The sequence below is a fragment of the Mobula hypostoma genome, chromosome 11, assembly GCF_963921235.1.
Source record: "Mobula hypostoma chromosome 11, sMobHyp1.1, whole genome shotgun sequence".
NCBI classification, from domain to species: Eukaryota; Metazoa; Chordata; class Chondrichthyes; order Myliobatiformes; family Myliobatidae; genus Mobula; species Mobula hypostoma.
The window spans coordinates 53,553,746-53,579,849 of NC_086107.1; the positions used below are offsets into that span (position 1 = coordinate 53,553,746).

At 40.5% G+C, this 26,104-nt stretch overlaps 1 protein-coding gene across 1 annotated transcript in view; it reads left to right on the forward strand.

Annotated features, from left to right (window-relative positions):
• The window catches only part of LOC134353470 (bestrophin-2-like), a 39,124-nt gene extending 14,714 nt beyond the window's left edge, over positions 1-24,410 (forward strand). The window contains exons 4-10 of the mRNA XM_063061474.1: positions 3,902-4,135; positions 6,580-6,734; positions 7,306-7,383; positions 9,411-9,563; positions 11,431-11,511; positions 12,502-12,653; positions 23,117-24,410. Coding sequence (XP_062917544.1) covers positions 3,902-4,135; positions 6,580-6,734; positions 7,306-7,383; positions 9,411-9,563; positions 11,431-11,511; positions 12,502-12,653; positions 23,117-24,410 — 2,147 coding nt within the window. The remainder of the gene's footprint in view (positions 1-3,901; positions 4,136-6,579; positions 6,735-7,305; positions 7,384-9,410; positions 9,564-11,430; positions 11,512-12,501; positions 12,654-23,116) is intronic.
• Positions 24,411-26,104: the final 1,694 nt, after the last annotated feature.

Genomic DNA, 26,104 nt, shown 5'->3' on the forward strand with positions numbered 1-26,104 from the left:
AACCCCCATCCTCCTGCCTTCTCCCTGTAACCGTTCATGCTTTGACTAATCAAGAACCTATCAACCTCCACCTTAAATACACTCAATGACCTAGTCTCGACAGCCGCCTGTGCCAACGAGTTCTACAGATTTACCACCACTGGCTAGAGAAAGTCCTCCCCATCTCCACTCTAACTGGAGATCCCTCTATTCTGATGTCATGCCCTCTGCTCCTAGACTCCCCCACTATAGGAAACATCCTCTCCACATCTACACTATCTAGGCCTTTCAACATTCAATAGGTTTCAATGAGAGCCCCCGATATTCTTCTAAATACAAGCAAGCACAGGCTCAGAGCCATCAAACGTTCCTCATTTAAGAACCCTTCCATTCCCAGAATCATTCTCATAAACTTCCTCTGAACTCTCTCCAATGTCAGCCCATCCTTTCTTAGATAAGGGGCTCAAAACAGCTCACAGTACTCCAAGTGCGGTCTGACCAATGCCTCATCAGTCTCAGCATTACACCCTTGCTTTTATATTCTGGTCCTCCTGAAATGCTAACACTGCATTTGATTTCCTCACATCATCTCTTGTCTCCTCCCATAATACACTGAACGGCAAAGATTTTGCTTCTTGAATACCTTAGGGTGTATCTTCTGGATTTTGGGCTGCTGATCATGAAAATCACCATGAAATTTCCATATGACACATCATTTTTAAATCACCTATATTTGTTATTTCAATTCAGTTACAAAATACACATGGACTAAGATGTTAACTGTCCTGTGCTATCACCAGTGGGATCATCAGTTGATCTGCCACCTGTCTTCAGGAGTTTCGGCCCGCTCATGATCAAGACTCCCTCAAGGTGGTGGGCCAGCAGTGCTAAAGCACCACCTCCCACTGGTGAGCTTAAAAACTTGGCATCTGCCTCTATCAGAGTTGTTGGTCACTTCCATCCAACAGATAGTCTACTCTTCAGGTGTCTATGCAACTACAAGTCAATTGAAATGTTGCCCTCAATGTAAGCTGAGAAGTTTTCTGTCTTGTCCAGGCATACCTGGGCAGAGTGGATGCTGCATGGCAGGACAGGTTTCAGAAAGGCTATAAAAACATCACACACACACTGTTCAATGCATTGATTTCACATGTACGGTATATCGGTTTGCGATCAGATTGATGCGCAAGCTCTACGTGTGTAGCATATTGTGTGTACTCATTATAAAAAGTAATTGTATTTTCAGGAGTATTTGTGATAGCAAAATGTCTCGCCAATGTTGCAACAGTTGTGATACTTTGTGGCGAGTATAAACTTAAATCTCATCGATGGAGCATGACGCCTCTTATTAAGAAAGCCTATGAGCTCCTCTCTGGGGGTAAAATTGGCAACCAAGACAAAGCCTGGGCTCCTCACATTTGCTGTGCAACATGTAATGTCGATCTCAGAGCTTGACTCGGAGGTACTTGGAAGTCAATGCCATTGGCTGTCTGCATAACATGGCGAGAGCAGAAGGATCTTGTGACAGCTACTTCTGTCTCACCAATGTGCCTGGTTTCTCTGCTAAAATCAAGAAATCCATTGAATAATCCACTCTCCCTTCAGCCATGAGACATGTGCCACATGACAATAGTCTTCCAGTACGAAAGCTACCAGAGACATGCAGTCTAGAGGAGGCAGACAAAGATGCCATGCTTCACGAGCCAGGAATGAAAAACAACGCTGATACTGATACAGATTTTGAACCGTTTACGTCTAGTGAGTCTCATCTGATAACCCAATCTGTGATAAATCGCCTGGTTGAAGGCAAAAGCAGAATTACTGGGTTCAAGACTGCAAGGATGCAATCTGCTGTCACCAGGCACAAAAATTTTCGACATGGACTTTGATATTTGAGACAGATGTTTCCCAGAGTAACTGACACCAAGAATAAGAAAGTTATTTTTGTTGTTCCACAAATCAAACAGGTCATTAATGACAGGCAATTCAATTAACTTCTAGTGGGACTGGAGAAAATCACATGGAAAGCATTCAAGGATGTTGTTGAAAATTTTCTTAGCAACTACAGAGCACCAAACAACAAGCAGCTGGTTGACAACATGCTTCAAGCGTACAAAACCATGAAGTGTAACTTGTCACTAAAGATTCATTTTCTGCATTTCCATTTAGACTTCTTCCCTGCAAATCTTGGCAATGTCAGTGATGATCATGGTAAAAGATTTCACCAGGGCATTGTGGTCATGAAGAAATGGCACCAGGGCAACTGGAATCCATCAGTGCTGGCTGATTATTGTTGGACACTTAAGCAAAAAGCCTCAGACATTGAGTACAAATGAACATCATCAACAAGACATTTTTAGCTTAGTTGTACTATTGGAAATGTCAGCCCCGTTATGCAATTAAACACACTATATTCAATAAAAGTTAATTTCTTGTTTCTCCAAATTCCTACTGATACAAGTAGTCTGCAATTATATTTGTGTTCAGCTTCAAGTAGTCTATCATAACTAGAAAACTTTTCTGAAAAGCAATGCTTTTGAAAAAGTTTGCTGTCCAATGCGATTGAAACCCCTCTCACTAGTACACTCCTCTTCCACCCCCCACCCACCTTTCCTTCTAAGCCATGAAGCCAGGTTGCCAGAGATCTGGTTGCTGCACTTTTTTCCTGGTAGGACACCCCCCAATAATATTCAAAATGGTATACATGCTGTTGAGGGAAAAGGCCACTGGGTACTTTGCATTATCTGTTTGTTTCCTTTCCCTCTCCTGTCACTGCACTACTAGGCAATAATAGACAAAGAGAGAAGGAAACTCAGCAGAAATCTACCTCAGCCTCCACCTCTCCTCTCAGAAGCCTCAAACCACTCTAACCCTGTCCATTCCAACAACTGCTGTTTTGCTTAAACCTAACCTCTTTTTATTGGCCCTTACTAGGTGCCAAAGCTCTCAACAATCTCAAGAGCAGCAAGCACCCCAATGACCCCACACACTATAGATGCTATTCAGTTCACTTTTCCCTCGTTTCAATAGTATCACAATGTCCTTGCTCTCTTCCTCCCTTTAAAAGAGCCAGCCACTATGTAATTAATTCTTGTCCTTCTTCACTGCAAAGAAGCCTTTCCAAAGGTTCATTTTATTGTCAAAGTAATGCATGTACAACTCTGATATTCCTATTCTCCAGATAGCCATGAAATATAGAAAAACCACAGGAGTTGTTGAAAGAAATGACATCAACACCCCACCCCACCCACATGAAAAGAAAAAAGAAACAAAACTCACAAACCCCAAACATCCCCCTCCCCAACCCCTCAATCGCACAAAAAATCTAACAGACCGCTCACCCAGAAAAAGGCAGCTGGAATACCAACACCCCAGAAACCCTCCCCCCCAACCCCTCCCTTGCACAAAAACCAGCAGATCGCCCACCCAGAAGACAGCAACAGGAACATCAAAAACTCCAAACCCCCCAACCCCCTCCCTCACAAAAAGACAGCATAAACAACGTCAGACCCTCAACCCCCTCCCTTGCAAAAACAAACAGCACCAACAGCACCAAAACACCATCCCACCCTCCCATACACAAAAACCAGCAGATAGCCCACACAGAAAAACAAGCAGATCGCCCACACAGAAAAACCAGCAAGGAGATCAAACCACAAACCCCCAACCCCTTCCCTGTACAGCTCTATGAAACTTAGCCCACATCAGGAGTGTATTACATATGATATTTTGAAACAGTGTGAAACAGTGAGAATAGAGGCATGGTATGAACATATTGTTATATTTTTCTTTATCCATTTTTGGCAAGAACATTACATATTGTGATATAAAAGCACAGAGGAGAAATCATAAGGTGACTGATATGTCCTTGAATGCTGGCCATCTTTCTTTCCAACGGCTCACTGGTGGTCTCTCTCCCTAGGGTTCTACGTCAGTCTGGTTGTGTCACGTTGGTGGAACCAGTATCAGAACATGCCCTGGCTTGACCGCCTCATGAGTACGGTTTCCTGCCATGTCCAAGGCACAGACGAGTATGGCAGGATGCTGCGAAGGACATTAATGCGCTATGCAAACCTCGCCTCCATTCTCACCTTCCGTTCAGTCAGCACTGCCGTCTACAAACGTTTTCCCACCATGAGACACATGATGGAGGCAGGTAGGAAAGCATCAGGGCAGTCAATAGGAGAGTGTGAAAGCCCTCAACTGGGTTTGGCTCTATACATGTCTGGGAGATATTGGGCTGTATGAGACAATTTAAAGGGGAGGAAGAGTATGGGGAGTGGGGGAAATGAAAGGAAGACACTGAGAGAAAGCAAATATTAATAATACTAAATAATATTATTACTTGAATAATGCTGAAGTAATTATTGAATAATAACTGAGAAAGTAAATATTATTGAAGTAATCAAAGATGAGCGAGCATTGACAGACCAGGTTAGGGAAGGTCAATGGCCTCTGACAGGCAGTGCAACAGTGCAAACTGGCTGAGTTGGGAATATCCAAGCCAATGGATGAACAACTGTATGGGGAGGGGGAACTAGGGTGGAGATGAGATCATCAGGGTAGGATATGTTAGTAACCAGATAATGTGTTTGATTAGAGTGTTAGAAAAATGTTCAATCCAGGGAAAGAGAAGTGGAGGGGATTACAGTGGCCCATGAGGTGTGGTGGACAGGGTGTGATTAACAGCTAAAGGGAGTAGGCAGCTGAGATCAGAGGCTGGGAATGACCGACAAATCAGGAAAGACCAAAGATTGGGATCAGAGAACCATCAGGAAGGTGGGAGATGATCAGAGGCAGGGAGAATGCTCAGTGCAGGGGAGCTGACTAAAGAGAGGTATGTAATTGAAGTCAAGGGAAGAGATCAAGTGGAGCTAGCATGAAGGAAAGAAATTTTGAGGGTTCTGGTGAGGTAATAGACCAAACCATGTTACTTAATTAAACTAATCCGTTCACGTTCATGTGCCTGTTTAAACGTCTGCTAAACATCACTCACAAATCTGCTTCCACCACTCCCCCGACAACGCATTCCATGCACCTACCATTCTCTGTGTAAAACTCTTGCCTCATACATCTCCTTAAAACCTTCCCCACCCCACACCTTTCACCTTAGTCTCCAATATTTGACATTTTCCTCCTGCGAGGAAGATTCTGACCACCAACCCTATCCAAGCCTCTCATAATTTTATAAGTTCTTCTGCCAGCTCTCCCCTCACACAATACTCCAAAACTGGCCCTAACCAATTTTTTTTACACAGCTGCAGCATGACTTTCCAACTTCCATTCTCAGTGCCCCAAATGATGAAGGCAAGCAACCCATATGGTTTCTTTACTGCCCTCTCTACTTGTGTTGCCACTTTCAGGAAGCTATGAACTTGCAAGCCAAGTGGGAGGTTGGGGTGGATACTAATTTTACATAATTCTATTTTGGGTGCTTTTTTATTGTTATGAATTATATATTGGATTTGTTTGTTTTGCACTGTATAAATCTCCATTTTGTTCTTGGGTTTTTTTCCTGTAGTTTTATCGTAGAAACGCATAAAAAATTTAATTTAAAAAAAAAGGACTGCAAGCCAAGGCTACTCTGCACATCTTGGCTTGTTCCTCAGGGTCAGAACAAACCTTTTGACTGTTTCAGAGAGTGCTGCATTCACGGTATACCCTCTTTGTACATTTGATCTCATAAAGTGGAACAACTCACACTTGTATGGATTAAACTTTGTTGGCCATTTCTCCATTCACATCTCCAATTGATCTATAACCTGCTGTATCCTTTGATAACTTTCTTCACTATCCACACCTCCACCAATTTGTATCATCTGCAAACTTCATCTACATTTTCATCCATATCATACACAACAATTTCATAATATATGTCCATGATAATAAATCTGATTCTTATATAGAGATAATCATCTTCACCATTATGCCCTGTTGTCTATGACCAAGGTAGTGTTGAATCGAATTGATCAAGTCACTACAGGTTCCATACATCTTAAACTTCTAAATCAAGCCCATGAGGAACCTCATCAAATGCCTTAATGAGGTCCATGTAGACAACACCCACTGCACTATCCTTATCACGAGTTTTCATCGAAAAAGCTCAATCCAGTTTATGAGACATGATCTCCCTCACACAACATCAGCAGGTACTGGCAGCAACTATGGAGCTGGTCTCAGTAATCATTGACTGGGAAAGATAAGATTTTCCACAGCTGGTTATTCAAAGACCCGGGCTGAAAACAGATAGATTGGCATTGACTGAGGGCAGGATTTGGTTCAATTGTGCTGTTCTTCTAATTGAAGATTTTGATGACAACCTCAACTCAAACAAAATTATGGCTACTTTAAGGAGGTTAGAAAGAACTACATTTGGCTGTATTTAACGCCACCATGAAATTAGAACCACGGTCATAATAAAAATTAAATGCTACATTTCAATAACGTGGGCTAGTATTTCCTCTTGCCCTCTGGCCATGAAAATAAGAGATCTCAGAATAACAAAATATTAGGAGAAATTCTATAATACTCGGCAGTTGTTCAGGATTTCACAAATTAATTTACTTATCCTTTCCTGTGTCTTATTTTTAATGCTTCCAGGTTTCATGACTCCAGATGAGTACAAAAAGCTTGAAAGCTTGAATTCGCCTCACAACAAGTTCTGGGTACCCTGTGTATGGTTTGTCAATTTAGCAGTGAAAGCAAGGAGGGAAGACCGAATCAGTGACTATGTATCATTGGCTCATATCTTCAGAGTGAGTATCTGCACCTGCTTCGGAAGTGTTTGTACCCTGGCCCTTTTTTCAAAATAACCGGCAGAAACATAGAAGTCATTCTTCCTCCTCTTACTATAAAAGAATTGCACTTTAAAAGGTTTTCACAATTTTGCTTCTACAAAGTTTCCAAAGTATAATTTTTGAATGAAGGAACATGGGGAAAACTGTACATATTTGATATGTAAATGAAAGGGTCTGGATGGTGCAATGCATCAAACTATGACATTTCACCCCTGACACCACAGGTGAGATAAATACCAATTTATTACTTGTTGTTGCTTGTTGACTGTATTAATCCCTTTTGAACCAAGACTAAAGAAAAATTCTCAAATTGATCAACATGCTAGTTTAACCCTCTCCTCCTTCTTGGATGGCCAAGTGACATCTGCAGTCCTCCAGCTCTGATTTAGAATTTTAGGCAGTCCTGTGCTAATGAAAAATGATGAAAAAGCCAGAACTGTTTGTGGGACCCAAACCTACCACACTTTTAAAAGTTTTTGGAAGAGTCTATTCTCATGCCACTGTCATAAAATGAGCGTTTTCTTCATAGGAAGTACACAACTTGCGCAGCCAGTGTGAGAAGCTGTACAGTTATGACTGGATCAGCGTCCCCCTGGTCTACACGCAGGTAGGAACTGTTGTTTCAGGTACGTGGCTCAAATCTGGATTGATAAAATCAAGTATGATATCCGAAGGTGTTTGATTGTTGAGTGGTGTCACCACTTTATCACAAACAGAAAAAAAAACTTCTGCCATCTCTCAGAGATTAAAGTACTTTCAAAATCAGCTGCAGAACCTTGTAATAGATGAGAATGTCACCGGCCAAAAAGTACTCATTCTTCCTGGAGAGTCAACAACCGCAAAATCTAATCCGATCCTAATTTTAGATAGTTTCTACTTGTTTATTATACAGTCCATGTCAATACAGAGTTACCATGACACTGACTGTCCCAAACCAAACCAAGGTTGATGTTACATGGCACACGTTTAATGAATAATGCGATTTACATAAAACAATCATGATTATAAATCTCGGTAGGAGAATTTTTAATTCTATGTTTCAGTGCATTAAAGAAGTCAATGATTATGTACACCTTTATGTACACATTGAGAAGCTCTGAAAACCTACTTTGGTTCCCGTTTGTTTACGATAGGTTATGTTTGTATGGTGAAGTCAAACATTACGTTTGATGTCACTTGCACAAAACTCTTTGCATATGCAAGGGCCTGGAATAGTGTGGACCATAGACACAGAAACAGACATTAACAAAATTCTATGGCTGGACAATATGCAAAGATCTTCTGGCAGAATTTTGCTTTGCATTTAATCTAGCTACCATCACAACCCCCCTATACACTCTCCCCCCAATACCAATATTGCTCAAGCCCCCAACTGAGTATCCCGCTGCCTTCACATTCACACTTATACCCAGGCTCGATAACATCTTTTCACCAATGTCCCGATGCCACCTACAAGGATCCTAACCCACTTCTGCTGGGTTGGCACTTCCTCATTGCAAATCCCACTCCTGAAATCTCTTCTCTTGATATCTCTTTCCAACATCCATTTTCTCAAAGTTCCTTTCAATTTTCTCCACTGATCCCAGCTCCAGGTATAATGCTCACTAATCCTCACACTCTGCAACCTATCTGACTTCCTCCTCAAGAGGAATATGTTATTCACACATATGCACATGAAATGCTCATTTTCCAATACACAGTCTTGTCTTTCTTGGGCAAGATAATATTATTGCTAGGGTCTTGCACAAAATTGCTGTTGCCACTAAAGATTAGATTATTTGATTAGATTATGAGGACATGCAGTCCTCTTTTATTGTCATTTAGTAATGCATGCATTTAGAAATGATACAATATTCCTCCGCTGTGATATCAGAGACACACAGGACAGACCAAGACTGAAAAAACTAACAAGAACCACATAATTATAGCATATAGTTACAACAGTGCAACAATACCATAACTTGATGAAGAACAGGCCATGGGCACGGTAAAAAAGTTCAAAGTCTCTCGAAAGTCCCACATCTCACGCAGGCGGGAGAAGGAAGAAAACTCTCTCTGCCATGCCCGACCACAGTCTAACTCTGAGTCACCCGAAAACTTCGAGCCTCCGACCAGCCCTCCGACACCAAGTACCGAGCACCATCTCTGCCGAACGCTTCGACTCCAGCCTCGGTCGACAGCAGCAGGCAAAGCCAGGGATTTTGGGGCCTTCCCTCCAGAGATTCTCATTTGCACAGTAGTAGCGGCAGCGAACCGGGCATTTCAGAAGTTTCTCCAGATGTTCCTCTGTGCTTCTCCAAGTAAAATATTCAAACTGTTCATTGAATATAAACTGCATTCTAATTATCTCTCATAGATAAAGAAAAAGCTCCTATCAGTAACACAGAGACACAAGGCAATCTCTATCTCAGCCAAGAAAATATATTTCATTTGCTGAAAGATCTGTATGGTGCTCTTATGCCTTTCTCTCAAATAATTGTGCAATATTTAACTGAGTAAATCACAGGAAGAGAGAGTCTCTCATGATTTCAAAATCAGAAAGAGAGAATCTTTCAAGATAGATTTGGGAACCAATTCTAATTGTGATGATGTCTGATTTCATCCATCTCACATCATATCTTTGTTATATCTCAGGTTGTCACCATTGCAGTTTACAGCTTCTTTCTGGCCTGTCTAATCGGGCGGCAGTTTCTTGATCCCAGTCAAGGATATCCAGGCCATGAACTCGACCTTTACATCCCTGTGTTCACCCTACTACAGTTTTTCTTTTATGCGGGCTGGCTTAAGGTAATAATTCCAACTTGATGTATTTTGAAGAAAAGCCACATGTTTAACTTAGGGTAGATGTACAAAGAGAGCAAGAAAATGAAACTGAAACAGTCTGGACAGATACTGGAATCAAAAGTTTGTGGTGGAGGTATCAGGGTAATCAAATTGGACACATATTGGGGGGAGAAATGTGTACAAGATTAAAAGATAATTGGCCGTCAATTATGCATGTGCACAGATACGTTTTTGCTAGAGTGCAAAGATATCCTTGGAGTAAATGCAGTTGTTGTAGATAATACAAACATGCAAAAAAAAACTCAATGCTTCTATTTTATCTGAAATGGAGCATTTAAAAACAAAATTCCTGCTGTGGAGCTCCAGGTGATTGGATTGACAGCAGGAGTGTGAAGCTTGAATTGAACTGTACAAACAAGTCTCTTGTTCAAAACCTGATCTGTGCTTAATTGGATAACATTATCTAAAATAGAAAAGAGAGGCTGCGATTGATTACCTGCAGATTTTAATCTAGGTGGAGTGAAAAGGTTTATCCCAAGTTTGCACAACTGATTGAAGTGCCTGCAAGCAGATTTCACTGGTGAAAACTGGGTAAGATACCAAAGATGACTGCTCCCTGTGAAGCAGCATTTTTTAGTAGAAGAGAACACTAAAGAAGAAGAAGTAATTACCAACAAAATGAACCATTTTATTTATTTATTTTTAATTTTGTCCAACTTCTGCTCTATCGGTCAGACATGTGTTGTGAACATTCATAAGCTTTGGAAAATTGGGAGTAATTGGATTGGGGCCAGTTGGCAGGAATAAAGGTGAACTTGAAAAAGAACACCTAAACCAAAACTCATTCAGAAGAAAAAAAGCAATTTTATAATAAGCATTATTTTTCATTTGAAATTTCGTTCACATTTGCATTAGTTTAGATACTGTTAGAAATTGTGTTTCATATTGCTCTCTGTGGTAACATCCATTAGCAATGGTGGAAGAATGAATAAATAAGTATGGAACAGTGTCTAATTTTTGCTTGGAATGATTTGAGCGGCTCCCAAACATTCGAATATGTTAAAAAATCACACGAAGTGAAACTATGCCATAAAGGCTTAGCAACAAGTTAATTATCCCTGGTAAGGAACAAATTAAATGGTCTCTGCTGGAAGTGATAATACAATTGGCTTGCCTGTATCCATGCCAGTTAATACTAAAATCAGCCAAATTCCAAGCTCCAAACATCCATTACCGATCTCTCAGGATGATCGATCATCAAAGCCTGTCACACCAGACAGCCAGCCACCCTAGTGTTGTTTGGTTGATGTTGAGCAGGTCAGTGTCAGCTAAGTCAGGTGAGAGTGGGCAGTTGTGCAGAATGTGGATGATTGATGAAACATAATCACTCGAGTGCACATTGATGAAAAGTCTGTTGAGACTTACTTTTTTAATTTCAGGCATAAAGGCTGACTACAGATGAAGATTAACCCTGCTCATAGTCCATATAAATTCACACAACATGGAAATACATCCTTTCGTTCACCGAGTTGACACAACTATCATACACCCAGCCACGCTAATTCCATTTCATCACTCAACTGCACGCTAGGGACAATTTATTGGCCAACTGATGTACCAAGCCACATGACTTTGAGATGTGAGAGGAACCTCGTGCAATCGTAGACAAAAGTCTAGAGTGAAAGTCAATAGTGAATATTAGGCTGCCAGGGCTGTGAGACAAGAGCTCTACAGCCTGCGGCAACTCTGTTTCTGTGCCATGGCTCTTCTTGAGGGGTTAAGGAAAACATGGACATGGACAAGGGGAAGTAAGAAAAAATAAAATCAGCTCCCATTGTCACTAGTAACATTATTGTGTAAATTCAAATAGGTGGCTGAACAGTTAATTAACCCTTTTGGTGAAGATGATGATGACTTTGAGGCAAACTGGCTCATCGATAGGAATTTCCAGGTAAGTGGTAAATTGTCAGTCTATTGCATAGATCGCAATTCCATGTTCACCTTCCGCCTCATACAGTGGAGGTTTACCCAGCTGCCAGACTGTCGGAATAAAATAATTTTCAAGAAATTCACCATCAAGTTGATCCTTTCCGTGAGTCACTATTTGGAATTGGATAAAATGCCACAAAGGAATAGTTTCTAAATTAAATCACAAGACCAGATTCCAAACCTAATGAGTAAAGCTAATGGAGAATTATGTCCTGCAAATCTGGTCAACGGGACCCTATCAAGTAATGAGCGAAATGAACTGATAGGATGATAGTTTCCATTTGTCTGGCCAATGGATGGATCTTAAGAACTTCAAACTCCAGCTTTGACTGTTGGAATGTTGTACCTATAGCACAATATTTAGTCTCCAGAAAATCAGAACATTATCCTCAAGCTAATATATCTTTACTCTACTTTAAATGGGATAGTTGTGATGTCAGCTTTCAAAAGGTGCACAATGTAACATTTCTCCCTCACAAGTAGGGTTTTTGTGAGCTCTGACCCTAACTGGTCGGACTGGAATCTTGAACGTCATAGGGGAGCTGAGGTGGTCTTGTCTGCAAAGCAGAGCGTAACAAGTAGTAATGTCTCACTGATGTCTGGGACTCCTAATGTGAGCGTGTTAAGTCCAATGTAACATTGCAAGGATCAAGCTGAATCACAAAGAAATGTGGGCACTAATCTTTATACTATCAGCTAAACAGAAACTCAAATTACATTACATATAAAACATAGCTTGCTAACAATTCTAGACTATTCACAATTATTAAGCAATTTTTAACAGGCTGACCTGTAACAGTTTCTGTTTATTTGGTAGTCTAAGAGTAAAGCACCCTCTGATGGAGAGAAAGCTCCTTATTCAGAAATAACAAATTTATTAAGCAAATGATTGCACAAATAATGTGTTTGCCAGGAAAGGCTGGAAATTCATATTCTTCACTTTTTTTTTGAGGTTTCACTCCTGGCAGTTGATGAGATGCACCAGAACCTACCAGCTCTTGAAAAGGACAAATATTGGGATGATAATGACCCTAAGCCTCCATATACAGTTGCAACAACTGAACACTGGAAACCTTCCTTCCTTGGCTCCACTTTTGACACCAGGTTAACTTTTAACTTTTAAGTAGCATTTAACTTTTAAGTAGCACACAAAACACTGGAGGAACTGAGCAGGATAGATAGCATCAGAAGGGGAATAAACGGTCAAGGTCTTAGCCCGAGACTCAAAATCCACAAGAATCTCTCTGTTTAGCTTCTTAGTTGACAAATTTTATGGAGCTGGCAAAAATAATTGCAATGGTTCCGCTGACCGCTGTAACAACTCAGGCCAAAATTATACATGCTACTTGAAAGGTGTGTGTGCAATATATCTTCTTAAAATAAGTTCTTCCAGGACGAGCAAATTCAAGTAACTATTAAGACAAGTACATTGACTCCAACAGGTGAAGTCACCTGAATATTTGCATTTTACCTTTTTGCTCTGTGTTATCACAATCTATTTATTCCTTGGAGAACTAAACTTATTATTCCTTAATTCCTTAGAAACCTATTTATTCCTTTTCCTGTCTCGACCTATTTGCTGTCTTCCTTCCTTCTAAAGATGTCTCATAGTCCCACCTTTTAGTACTCAAGCGGCAATTTTTCACATGATTGCTGTTAGTAAATGTTTGAAATTTATTTCAACTTGGGACATAATGGGTGATTATTCAGTAAAGACATTTTCCAGAAGAAGTCAACAGGCAAGGGACATTAAGAAAACCTTTCTGAGCCCTTTGACCTTATGGGTTCCAGCATTATTATAAAATCGCAGGACACAAAAAAACATTATGGGCTTACTCTCTATAATGGATTAATGAAAGGGAATTGTCCCATCTGACTCTGCCTCGCTCTGTGCCTGATTTTTTTAACCCTGCTATTTATCCCCTTCCCTTCTTAAAGCCTGTAAAATATTATTTCCATTGTAGCTTATAATGGGGAATTTTATGTACAAACAACATCTGGAGAAAAAAATGTACAGTGGATTCTGATTAATTGGGCCATCAATTAACTGGGGCAGCTATTTATTTTGGTCAATGCTTAAAGAACAAAAACTAAATAAAGAAAAATGTTCCTTCATTTATTTGGACACTATGCTGCTTAATTGATGCAGGAGACTGTTGCTGAACAGTCTATAATTAGCATCAGTCACGTGCACTTGCATGGCCGTTAGATACCACATCACGGTTAGAATGATCAGTTTTTAAATACCATCAGTCACATGTGTTTGCATTCAAACAGCAATGATTTTTGTCACTCATAGTTGGTGAGAAATAAGCAGTAAAACAACTCTGAATTGTTTTGCTCACCGCGGTGTCAAGCATTCAGTCTTGAAGATGCCAGAAACAACTGGGAGTGAAAATGAAATGATTTTCATTATTTCAACAAGTTAGGAATTACAAAGAATTGAAGGTATCAACAATCATCTTGAATATTACAATGAAAATGAAGATTTGGAGGATGCAATCGTCGGAAGCATTATATGAATGATTGTATGTATGAAATATTGCCCAAGGGTGCCTTTAAGACAGCAATCTCATGCACCACAGGTGGATGGATATCATTAAATATTCCCACTTCAGCCTGATACAGATGAGGATCACAATTGTTTCTGAGTTCTGCACAGTTAAGAAAGATATCTTAATATAGCTGAATAAACTATCACCGCTTAAAACCAACGGAAACAATGCCCACTGTGGCCATACTTCTCACCAGAATAAACTTCCTCGTAGGAAACATGGCTGCCATTCAGGGAAACGGGTCTGTTTTAGAAAACGGGGTTTTCAACTCCCAATACCAACAATCTTGCTATCTTGCAGTCTCTAGTAAATAAAATCAAAGATCTCAGAGCTAGGGTGCTGACTCAGAGGGACGTTAGGACACTTGCATCCTTTGTTTCACAGGATTCTGATTAACCCCTTCCATACTGGGCACAGTATTCAGATTGATGGGTTCGTTATGCACTGTCAGGATCGGACTGGCAAGTCTCTCAGAAGCAGAGGTGGAAGTCTATGACTCATGACCAACTCCCCTTGGTGCACAAGTGTATCAGCGTTCTCCCAATTCTGTTCACCAGACCTGGAATATCTCACAGTTAAGTGCTGTCCCATTTTACCTGCCACAGGAGATTTCAGTGATCAATTTGGTACCAGTGTACATTCCACCTCAGGCCAATGTCAAACAGGTTCTAGATGATCTGAGCAATGGGATCAACATGCATGAAACAGCACACCCTGATGCTTTCTCCATCATTTTGAGGGAGTTTAACCAGGCCAGCTTGAAAATATAACTAAATAATTACCATCAACAATCACTTGTACTACGACACGCTAGACCACTGTTACACCATCATCAAGAATGCCTACCGAGCTATTTCATGCCCACACTTGAGAAAGTCTGATCACCTGGCTGTACCTCTACTCCCTGATACAGGCAGAGACTGAAGACTGCAGCACCAGTAGTGAGGAACAAGAAGGTATGGTCAAGGGAAGCACAGGGCTGCTTTGAATCGGTGGACTGGACTGTATTCAGGGATTCATCTTTGAATCTGGATGTGTATGCCACAATTGTTACCAACTTCACTAAAACCTGTGCAGATATTTCAAGAACTAAGAAACAATTCCGAACGAGGTTGGAGGCGACATCGGATGCACGTCCACTCTGGCAGGGTTTGCAAGACATTACTCCCTACAAAGAGAAACCCAATAGCATGAATGGCAGCAATGCTTCACTACCAGACGATCTCAATGCCTTTTATGCCTGCTTTGAAAGGGAGAATATTACTATGAAGAATCCTGTGAAGATCCCTACTGCACCCGGTGACAGGGTGATCTCTATCTCAGAGGCCGATGTTAGGCTGTCATTAAGGAGGTTGAACCCTCGCAAGGTGGCAGGCCCCGACGGAGTACCTGGTAAGGCTCTGAAAATGTGTGCCAACCAACTGGCAGGAGTATTCAAGGACACTTTCAACCTCTCACTGATGCGGGCGGAAGTTCCCACCTGTTTTCAAAAAGGCAGCAATTATACCATTGCCTAAGAAGAGTAGTATGAGCTGCATTGATGACTATCATCCAGTAGCACTCATATCCAAGGTGATGAAATGCTTTGAGAGGTTGGTCAGGTCTAGAATCAATTCCAGTCTTAGCAAGGACCTGGACCCACTGCAATTTGCCTATCGCCATGATAGGACTATGGTAGATGCAATCTCAATGGCTCTTCACACAGCCTGGGTCCACCTGGACAATACAAACACCTATGTCAGGATGCTGTTCATTGATTATAGCTCAGCATTCAATACCATCATTCCTACAGTCCTGATCGATAAGTTACAGAACCTGGGCCGCTATACCTCTCTCTGCAATTGGATCCTCAATTTCCAAACCAGAAGACCACAATCTGTGCGGTTTGGTGATAATATCTCCTCCTCACTGACAATCAACACTGCTGCACCTCAGGGGTGTGTGCTTAGCCCACTGCTCTACTCCCACTATGACTGTATGGCTATGTGTAGTTCAACACCATCTATAAATTTTGTTGATGATACAACCATTGTTGGTAGAATCTCAGATGGAGATGAGAAGGCATAGAGCAGCAAGATATACCAGCTAGTGGAGTGGTGTCGCAGCAACAGCTTTCCTTGCACTCAACATCAGTAAGACAAGAGAGCTGATTGTGGACTTCAGAAAGGGTAAGACAAGGGAACAACATACCAGTCCTCATAGAGGCATCAAAAGGGGAGAGAGTGAGCAGCTTCAAGTTCCTGGGTGTCAAGATTTCTGAGGATCTAACCTGGTCCCAACATCCTGGGTGTCAAAATTTCTGAGGATCTAATCTGGTCCCAACATTTTGATGGAGCTATAAAGAAGGCAAGACAGTGGCTATATTTCATTAGGAGTTTGAAGAGATTTGATTTGTCACCTAAAACACTTAAAAACTTCTATAGATGTAAAGTGGAGAGCATTCTGTCAAGCTACATCACTGCCTGGTATGGTGGGGCGGGGAGGAATGTTTACTACACAGGACCGAAAGAAGCCACAGAAAGTTGTAAGATCAGTCAGCTCCATTTTGGGTACTTCCTCTGTAGTACCCAAGACATCTTCAAGGAGCAGTGCCTCAGAAAGGTAACGTCCATTACCAGTGACCCCCATCACTCAGGATTTGCCCTCTTTTCATTGTTACCATCAGGAAGGAGCTACAGAAGCCTGAAGGCACACACTCAGCGACTCAGGAACAGCTTCTTCCCCTCTGCCATCCGATTTCTGAATGGACATTGAATCCATGAACACTACCCCACTTTTTTTTTTATATCATTTCTGTTTTGCTCTATTTTTGATCTATTTAATATAAATATATATACTTAATGTAATTGATTTACTTATTTCTTTCTTTATTTATTATCATTTATTGCATTGAACTGCTGCTGCTAAGGTAACAAATTTCGTGACACGTGCTGGTGATAATAAACCTGATTCTGGGTCTGAACACAACCCATTATCTACACTAGGTATCTGCATTGATTTTGTTCATTTACAGTCAATCAAAAGAACACAGAAATGTAATCTAGATGAATTTCTCTGTCAATAACTATTAGGAACAAATACACAGTTTTATAATACTGCAGTCATCAAAAGAACACAACAGTGGAATTCCTTCATCAATAACTATTAGGAACGAATACAAAGTTTTATAGTACCTAGAGATATTGGTAGTGTTCTAATTTGTTCTCTATTTCATTTAAAGACATAAGTTGTTACTCAGTAGTTAGTCTTCTTGATACCTTTTAACTATTTCTATGAAATCGGCTAATTGGATCAGCCACTTAATTGGGCCAAAATGGGCCCGACGTGTCCCAATTGACCGGAATCTACTGCATTGTTAATTTCCTTTGCCCTTGTTCCTTTGCTCTTATCTTAAAATTATACCTTCTGATTAATGGCTCCCTAGCAAGCAAAATATTAATGATTAGAAATTGGATTTTCAGTGTGTTAATTGGGTGCTGCATATAATGCTAACGCCAAGTCAGAAAAATCACAAAATTGGAGCATCTTGTGGATTGGTTCTCCAACAGTATTAAAAGTGGACTGCTGCTCTTCATAGACAGAACTAACTTTATTTGCTTTATAGACAAATAGATAGTGCATCATTTGTCTTTTGATCCATGGGAATGTCCTTTGGCAGTACGTATCATGTAGCTTTTTTGGTGGATCGGAATATTCCCACAGCCAAACTTAGCTAAGGATGATCCCATCCCAATGAATGTGTAGTTAGTAGATCACGGAATCTTCAATCCATAGCAGGACATGCTGATGACATTTTTTCAAAATAACAATTATAGGGGATGTCCTTTTGTACAGTACAAAAAGCAGATAAGACCTCAGTCTTAAATAGCCAACCTCTTATTCTGATCCCCTAGTTTCTAGATTTTTAGAGAGAGGAAATTTCTTCCCTGTATCCATCCTATAAACACTGTAAAAATTTTATAACTCTCTATGAGAGCCTCTCTCATTTTTCCAAGCTTTTGCAGTCTAGTGTACTAAATTATTTCTCATGCTTCCCCTGAACCATGCTATTGAATCTTTGCTGCATTCAATCTTAGACAAGAATTTCCTTCATTAGGGAGAGACAGTAGACAGTACAATTGAAAAACGGCTATGAAAATCCTCTCATAATAACGTCTAATATATCATTTGAATTCCTAATCACGTATGCACCTGCATTTTTGGCCCTTGGTGACTTGCACATTAGCAATTTTTGATCTCTCTGAACATCTATCACCATTTAGAAAATACTCAGCTTTTCTGTGTTGTGCAACAAAGATGAATGTACTCATATTTTTCCCTAATCTACATCTTTGATATAGATCACGAACAATTGGGCACTAATTCCAGCCCTCACAGACCTATCAGTCCAGAAGGATTTATCTCCATTTTTTGCTTACTGTCCAATAACCAATTCTCAATTCATGGCAGTTAATAGTTCCAGTTCTACGTCTACCAACCTTGTTGACCAAGGCCTGTATTGCATATAAAAATTTTACAAAAATCCAAATGTACTACATTCGCTGGTTCCTGGTTAGCTATCTATCAGTAACATCCACAAAGAATTCCAATAGATTAGCCAAAGATGACTTTCTTTCCATAAATCCATGCTCACTCTTCTCCATGTTATCACTCTTGTGTTGTACTCTTTTCATTACGGTTACTTATACTGCACACGCACACATAATGACTTTTGATTCCATTGCTGTACACTGCACAAAATGCAACAGGAAAATTAAACCTACATTAGGATCTACCCCCCAGTAATGCTAATTTCCTGATGGACAGGACACCAACAGGAAATTTATGGGAATACCTCACAAACAGTGCAAAAAAAAATTTTCACACGATTTCAGAATGAAAAACAAGGACGGAAGTATTCAAATTCAATGATCCTTTCACAATCATGCAAACTTAAAAACAGTCATGCCAAAGTTATACCAGCATGTCAACTTCGCAACCAGAGGAGAGAACATATTTTACCTGGTCTATACCAGTGTTAATTGATCCTACATAGCTGCCCCCTGCAATCATCTTGGATTTGTTGTTCAGTCGTTAAGTCCGACTCTTCGTGACCTCATGGTCCACAGGGGTTTCATGGCAAGATATGGAAGTAGGTTGCCAGGCCTTTCTTCATGTAGGTACAGCTGCTGCCCAGGTTGGGACCCGGCTGGGTTTGAACTCAGGACCATCTGCCTTGAAGTTCAGTGCTGATGCCACTACACCGCCTTGGACTCAGACCTTATATCCATTTTAATATTCCCTACATACAGGCCACTGGTGAAATGAGTCAAACCAGTGCACAAGGCAATCAGGACCTAACCAAAAGGTACCACCTCAATGCTGCAAGACTCTTTCGAAAGCACGGACTGAAGCATGTTCAGGGAAGTGGCTAACTACAATTATCATGTTACCTTTGATGTATATGCGGGATTGGTGTCTGGCCACCTAGGAAAATGCATTGAGGATATTACTGTGATTAAGCACTACGCTGCCAGGGCAACCAGGAACCATGGTTGACTGTAGAGGTTCATGCACTGCTTAGGGTTTGAGATGCCAGGTAGTTGTACATCGACTTCGGCTTGGCGTCAGAGATTGGTGGATGAACTGTCCTCATTGGGACTCAACACCTCTCTAACTGGATTTTGGACTTCTCGATGAAAGACTTCAGTCAGTCTGAGTTGTCAGCAACATCTCAAGCTCCATGCTGCTGAGCTATGGTGTCCCCCAGGGCTGCGTGCTCGTCTGCTGCCGGCACATGAGTGCACTGCCAGGTTCAGCTCAAATCGCATTACCAGGTTCACTGATGATCCAACTGTGGTTCGCCTCATCATCAACAATGATGAATTGGCATACAGAGAGGAGGCAGGGAGGCCTGTCAAATGTGTGATAACAACAACGTGGACAAGACAAAAGGGATGATTGTGGGCTTCAGGGAGGTGCAGGTTGACCATTCTCTATTGCACATCAATGGTTTTGCCGTGGAGAAAGTGAAGAGCATAAAGTTCCTTGGTGTGCAGATAACCTCCGATCTAATCTGGACCCCAATACTTCATTAGTCAAGAAGGCACAGCAAGGTCTACACTTTCTGAGGAGATTGAGGGCAGGTAAGGCTCCCTGCCCCTATTCTAACAATTGTCCACAGGACCTTTGAGAGTGTTCTGTCTGGCTGAATCAATTCCTGTGGTATGGAAGCTGCAAGGCATTGGACTGCAAGACCCTACAGAGGATGGTAAAAACCACCAGTCACTAGGTCTTCCTCTCGTTATCTGTGACATTTACCAGGAGTGTTGTATATGAGGGCCCAAAACATTGTTGAGGTTCCCCACCACCTATCCCACAATCTCTTTGACCTGCTACCATCAGGAAGGAGGTACAGGAGCATCAGGACTAGAACTGCCAGACTGGGTAACAGTTTCTTCTCCAGGCTGTGAGACTAATGAATATCCTGCCACCACCGAGGTGTCATCACTAGGACAGTGAGCATTTTACATTTTACTGTATTGTTTACCTGTGCTGCGCACTACATGCACCTTGAATTATATATCATTAACTTACTTGTGGTAATATTTTGTTTTATGTGCTGTGTGTGATATATGTTTTGTGCATACACTGTGATCTGGTGGATGTGCAGTCTGATAACAATAAACTTCAACTTAAACTTTGTTTAAAAAATCTCAACAGATCCCTATTTTCTTCAAATGAAAAGTACGGCAAATTTTCTTGTCTTCTTCATAACTAAAAGATCTCAGCCCTACTAAGTTTCTTTTCTTTCATATAATTCCTGAGAGTGCTCTGAATTATATAATGGACCCTAAGCAATGATTTGTGTAAAAATTGTTGCATATTTTGTATTTGTACTTTATATTTTATTTATAAAACCCTGGAATCACATCTAGTTTGGCAGCAAGGTGAGTTATCTATTATAGTTACAATGTTTAAACTTTTCCTGTTAAATGCCTCTATTCCTTTTTCCTTTAGTAGTACCCAATTGTCTATGTTCCCCCATTATAAAATGATAGTTATAATTGATTATGGAGGTATCGCAACCAGGGAAGGTCCTGCCTTCACCTAATGCTAGCAAGTGGATCATAAAGAGGTGAGGAGGAACAAATGCACTGCTTCAGACACCTTAACAGAACCACAACCAATTGAGCATCGCTGAAGACAGAAGATGGTTCAAAATAAAGAGCATCTTCCAGCTACTGATTTTGCCTCCAGCGGAAAGTTTTCAATGGTGTGCATTTTCCACAAAGAAATGGAAGCAAACAGTGATATCTGGGGGTTGTAGGAGATGTAGCAAGTCCTTCTTCATTAGAAACATATTCCGCAACCCAATTTCTATAAACTAAATACTAAAAAAAACTGATATATGTTTACACAGAATCGGCAAAATTGAAGAGAGCTAAATTATAAATGGAATTAAAGGTCAATTCGGTCCACAAAAGATTAAAATAATATTCTATAATATATTAATTGTTAAATTACATGGAATATTCCTGTGTAGACCTTTATTAAAATTCAAAAGTTCAAAGTAAATTTATCAAAGTACAGATACAGCCCAGAGATTCAATTTCTTATGAGCGTACTCAGTAAATCCACAATCAAATAAAATCATAATAGAATCAGTGAAACACCACATCAACTTGGGCATTCAACCAGTGTGCAAAAGACTACAAAAAAGCACAAATATAAAAGGAAAGAAATAATAACAATATATAAGCAATAAATATCAAGAAAATGAGATGAAGAGTCGATAGACAATCGGTGCAGGAGTAGGCCACTCAGCCCATCGAGCCAGCACCACCATTCACTGTGATCATGGCTGATCATCCACAATCAGTACCCTTTTCCTGCCTTCTCCCCATATCCCTTCACTCCATTATCTTTAAGAGCTCTATCTAACTCTTTTTTGAAAGAATCCAGAGAATTGGCCTCGACTGCCTTCTGAAGCAGAGCATTCCACAGAACCACCACCCTCTGTGTGAAAGTGAGTCTGTAAGTTAATAAATTGTGTAGAGAAATTAAATAAATATTCACTCCATAGAAATAACCAAGTTCATAATCAGAGTAATGGTGATAGTTTCAAATTGTAACCATCAAAGCCCAAAACAGCTGAAATACAACTTTTATTTTGATGAGAAGGCATTAATGAAAGAAACGTATAGTTTCTGCAAACATCTCTCCTTAATACTTCATTCATCAGAATGACAGAATCCTATAATAGATTGTCGTAACATTTTGAAACAGCAGTAGTCATCCTATAACTTGGCTCATATAAATCCCTGGGGAAAAAAAACATTGAAACAGAAAAATAAAATCCATTCAAAGTGGACACTTCCGGTTGCCATGGGTTGCTTGTTTGTTGACAAGTGCTTGTTGTCACATTTATTCTATCTAAAGTCAAGTAAAATATAATTTTCTCATGATTCTATGCAAAGGTGGTCGAATAGAAAGAAGGTCTGTGAATCCTGGCAGAATTATTTTCTCCCATGCTCCTGCAGCTGAAATTAGCAGGTGGAGTTCCAATTTCAGATATTTTGGTTTGTTAGGCACAATTTTATATCATTTTTTCAACTGAAAACTTGGAAAGCTTTCACAATATATTGAACAACAAGAAAGGAGGTCAGTTTACCCACAAAATCCTACCAATCCTATTCCCACACTTATTTCTACGTAACATACTCTTTCTCACATGCCCATCAACTCTCTCTGAATCCCCCAACAAGCATATATGTCAGAGGTAATTTACTGTTGTCTATTGAAATCTCTGGGATGGGAGAGGAAATCCCTGTGGTCATAGAGAGAATCTGCAAACTCTACACTGTACTGGGGGTTTGAGGGGGGTGTAGTCAGGATCAAATGTGGATCACTGGAGTTATAAGGTAGAAGCTGCATTGTTCTGCTGCCCAAGTACAGAATACAAGTTATGACATATTGTTTATGCGTGCTTTATACCTGCTTGCTTAAGACTTATGTTTAATTCCTTTACAGCATGCTTAAAGAGGAGATGGAATTCCAACCGCTCGAGCAAATCAATGAGAATGAGGAAGTAAACCACGCCACCCCACTTCTGAGTAACTTGGGCAGACTGCTAGGAGTTCAAGCAACAAACTTCCAGAATATTTCCAGGTCTACTCCTCGCATCAATCTCTCGAGGAAGAGGAGCAGCACATTTTTACCAGCTTCTATGTTCAGCTTCCTGAGCTCAGAATCAACACCCAATGGGTTTCACAAGTCAGGGCCTCTTCCTCCCAACAGACCTTTTGCAAAAATTCACCGAGCCTCCTCCTCCTCCAATTCACCTTTCGGATCCACTCAAGGTTGTGCCGCAATGGATAATGAGGCAAGGGATTATGACAGCTTCATATCCTCCTCACTTTATGAAAGGCCCGGCTACTACAGTGCGCCGCAAACACCCATTCAATCCGTACCCATGACATTTCCACTCAAATGGATTCCTGTAAAGAAGCCCTCCAAGCTAGCCAGCATTTCTACCTTCCCTACTGGAAACCAAGGAAGTAACAGCAGTATGTTGGCCTCAAAAGCTGAAGATCTGGACAAACACATTAGCAATAATACAGACAAAATTGCTCCCCTTAATGAACCGTCTGAGAAAACTATAGCAGAGGACAGCAGTCAAGTTGTAGCTGAAGTAGCAGAAGATGCTACAAGAAATCTTTGCTTAAACAGCAAAGAAACAATTTTAGATTCATCCCACAGCTTTAACCCTGGTAGCAGCAACAGCTTACTATTGATTTCTGAAAATCCACATTCTCCCTTTTCAGATAGCTCTTCAAATACAAATAATCCCAACAATACAAAGCAAATTTCTGGTTTCCAGGAATGCAAACGTCCTAGATTGACCCTTGAATCTCTTGGATATGTCAACAACCCTGACCTTTCAAATCCTTTACTCAACACTCCAGGCCATGAAACAACCATCTCAACCTTTTCATTCACACCCTTGTCTTCCCCAATGCTGGGAAGGTCAAGGATGATAAGTCAAAGCGGACGTGTGTCTGGCTTTGATTACAAGGCAGGAAGTGCTTCTTCCCCAGCGTTTTCCGGAACAGTGACTTCTTCCAAGTACCCCAATCTATCAACTCAATCCATGACTACTACTGAATGCATCAGTGATATCAGTACTGAACCAGTGCAGAAAAATGGGATTGTGGCTCCAAATGATTCAAGCTTCTCCCTCAATGAGGAGAACCTAGTCAACTTCATGGACGTCATCGCTGAAACTGCAGAAAGCGCCCCTAAGAATGAGAACTCAATCAAATAATTGTGCTATTTTATTTGGTTAAGAAGAAGCCCCTCCAAAGCTTCACAAAAAAACTACTATAAATATCACTTCTAAAATAGTCAATTCAAGCTGTGGGTTTGCATAGTACCACCTTCTGTTGTTGCACAATAATGTCCCAGCACTGAGAAATAGCAGAAATATCAGCATTTCAAATGGAAATGAGCAGAGCAAAGAGTTTAATGCCAGATTTTCACCTTGAAGTACTTCAGCCTGATAAAATCATTCACAGGTGCATTCTTGATAGTCTAGAACACCTGGGCCAATTCTCCCCTGAGTTAGTAGACCCATGCAAATGCACAATAGGATGATTTAAATATTAAACTGTCAAAAAGATAAATTAAGATGTTTGCTTGGGTAGAAAACACAAAGTATATTTTTAAAAATCCTTAACAGAAAACCTTATCATGCTTCTTGTCTATGTTTTTCCTGTTCTGGGAAGTGAATAATCGGTAATTTAAAGCTTGAGATTACTTAATTGAATTGAATACCTTCCAAAATTCCCCACATTAAAATCCTTTTGATGATGAACATAAATTTTAGCCAATGTGTCACATTTTTTTCTTTAAAAAGACATTTCAATCCAGCGTTTTTGACAGTTATTGGATCCACGGTTAAAATTTAGGATTCAGAACCTTCTTCAATATTGAAAATGTTGTGAGCATTATTTAATATGAATGACTCAGTGGATGTTGTTATGGGGTAACCCAAACAAAACCAGGGACACAATCAAAACAGTTAGCATTGTGAATGACTATTTATTACAAGAAATAGTAAAGTGTGACATTTGGAAAATTAAAATTAAGATGAATCCACTACTTGAGTTTTGTAGATATATAATACTTTATTAATCCCAAAGCAAATTACAGTGTCACTGTAGCATTACAAGTACACAGATATAAATATTAGAGGAGAAGTAAGGAAGAATAAAAAATCGGTTACCTCAAACAGTCTATCAGGAGGGGGTCATCACTTCCCCTGGCTATTATAGAGCCTAATGGTCGGGAGTAAGAATGACCTCATAAAGTGCTCTTTGGAGCAGCGCAATTGTCTCAGTCTATTACTAAAAGTGCTTCTCTGTTCAGTTAAGGTGGCATATAGAGGGTGAGAAACATTGCCAGGATTTGCCAGGAATTTCCAGGATTTTCCATAGGGTCCTTTGTTCTACCACAGCCTCCAGTGTGTCCAGTTTGAATCCTATAACAGAGCCAGCCTTTCTACTCAGTTTATTGGGCCTGTTGGCATCACCCGTGATGATGCCATTGCCCCAGCACACCACCACATAGAAGATTGTACTGAGAACAACAGACTGGTAGAACATGTGAAGGCGAGGCCTGCATACTCCAAAGGACCTCAGTCTCCTCAGGAAGTAGAGGTCACTCTGTCCCTTCTTGTACACAGCTTTTGCTGGTGCTCCACTCGAGTCTGTCATCCAGGTGCACCCCCAGGTACTTGTAGTCCTCACCAAATCCAATCCTCACCATCAATAGTAACAGGGAACAGTGCAGGCTTAGTCTTCCTAAAGTCCATCACCATCTCCTTTGTCTGATGTTAAGCTGCAGATGATTCAGCTTGCACCATTTGACAAAGTCCTCCACCAGGGCCCTGTACTCATCCTCCCATCCTCCCTTTATACACCCAGCTATTACTGAGTCATCAGAAAATTCTGCAGATGA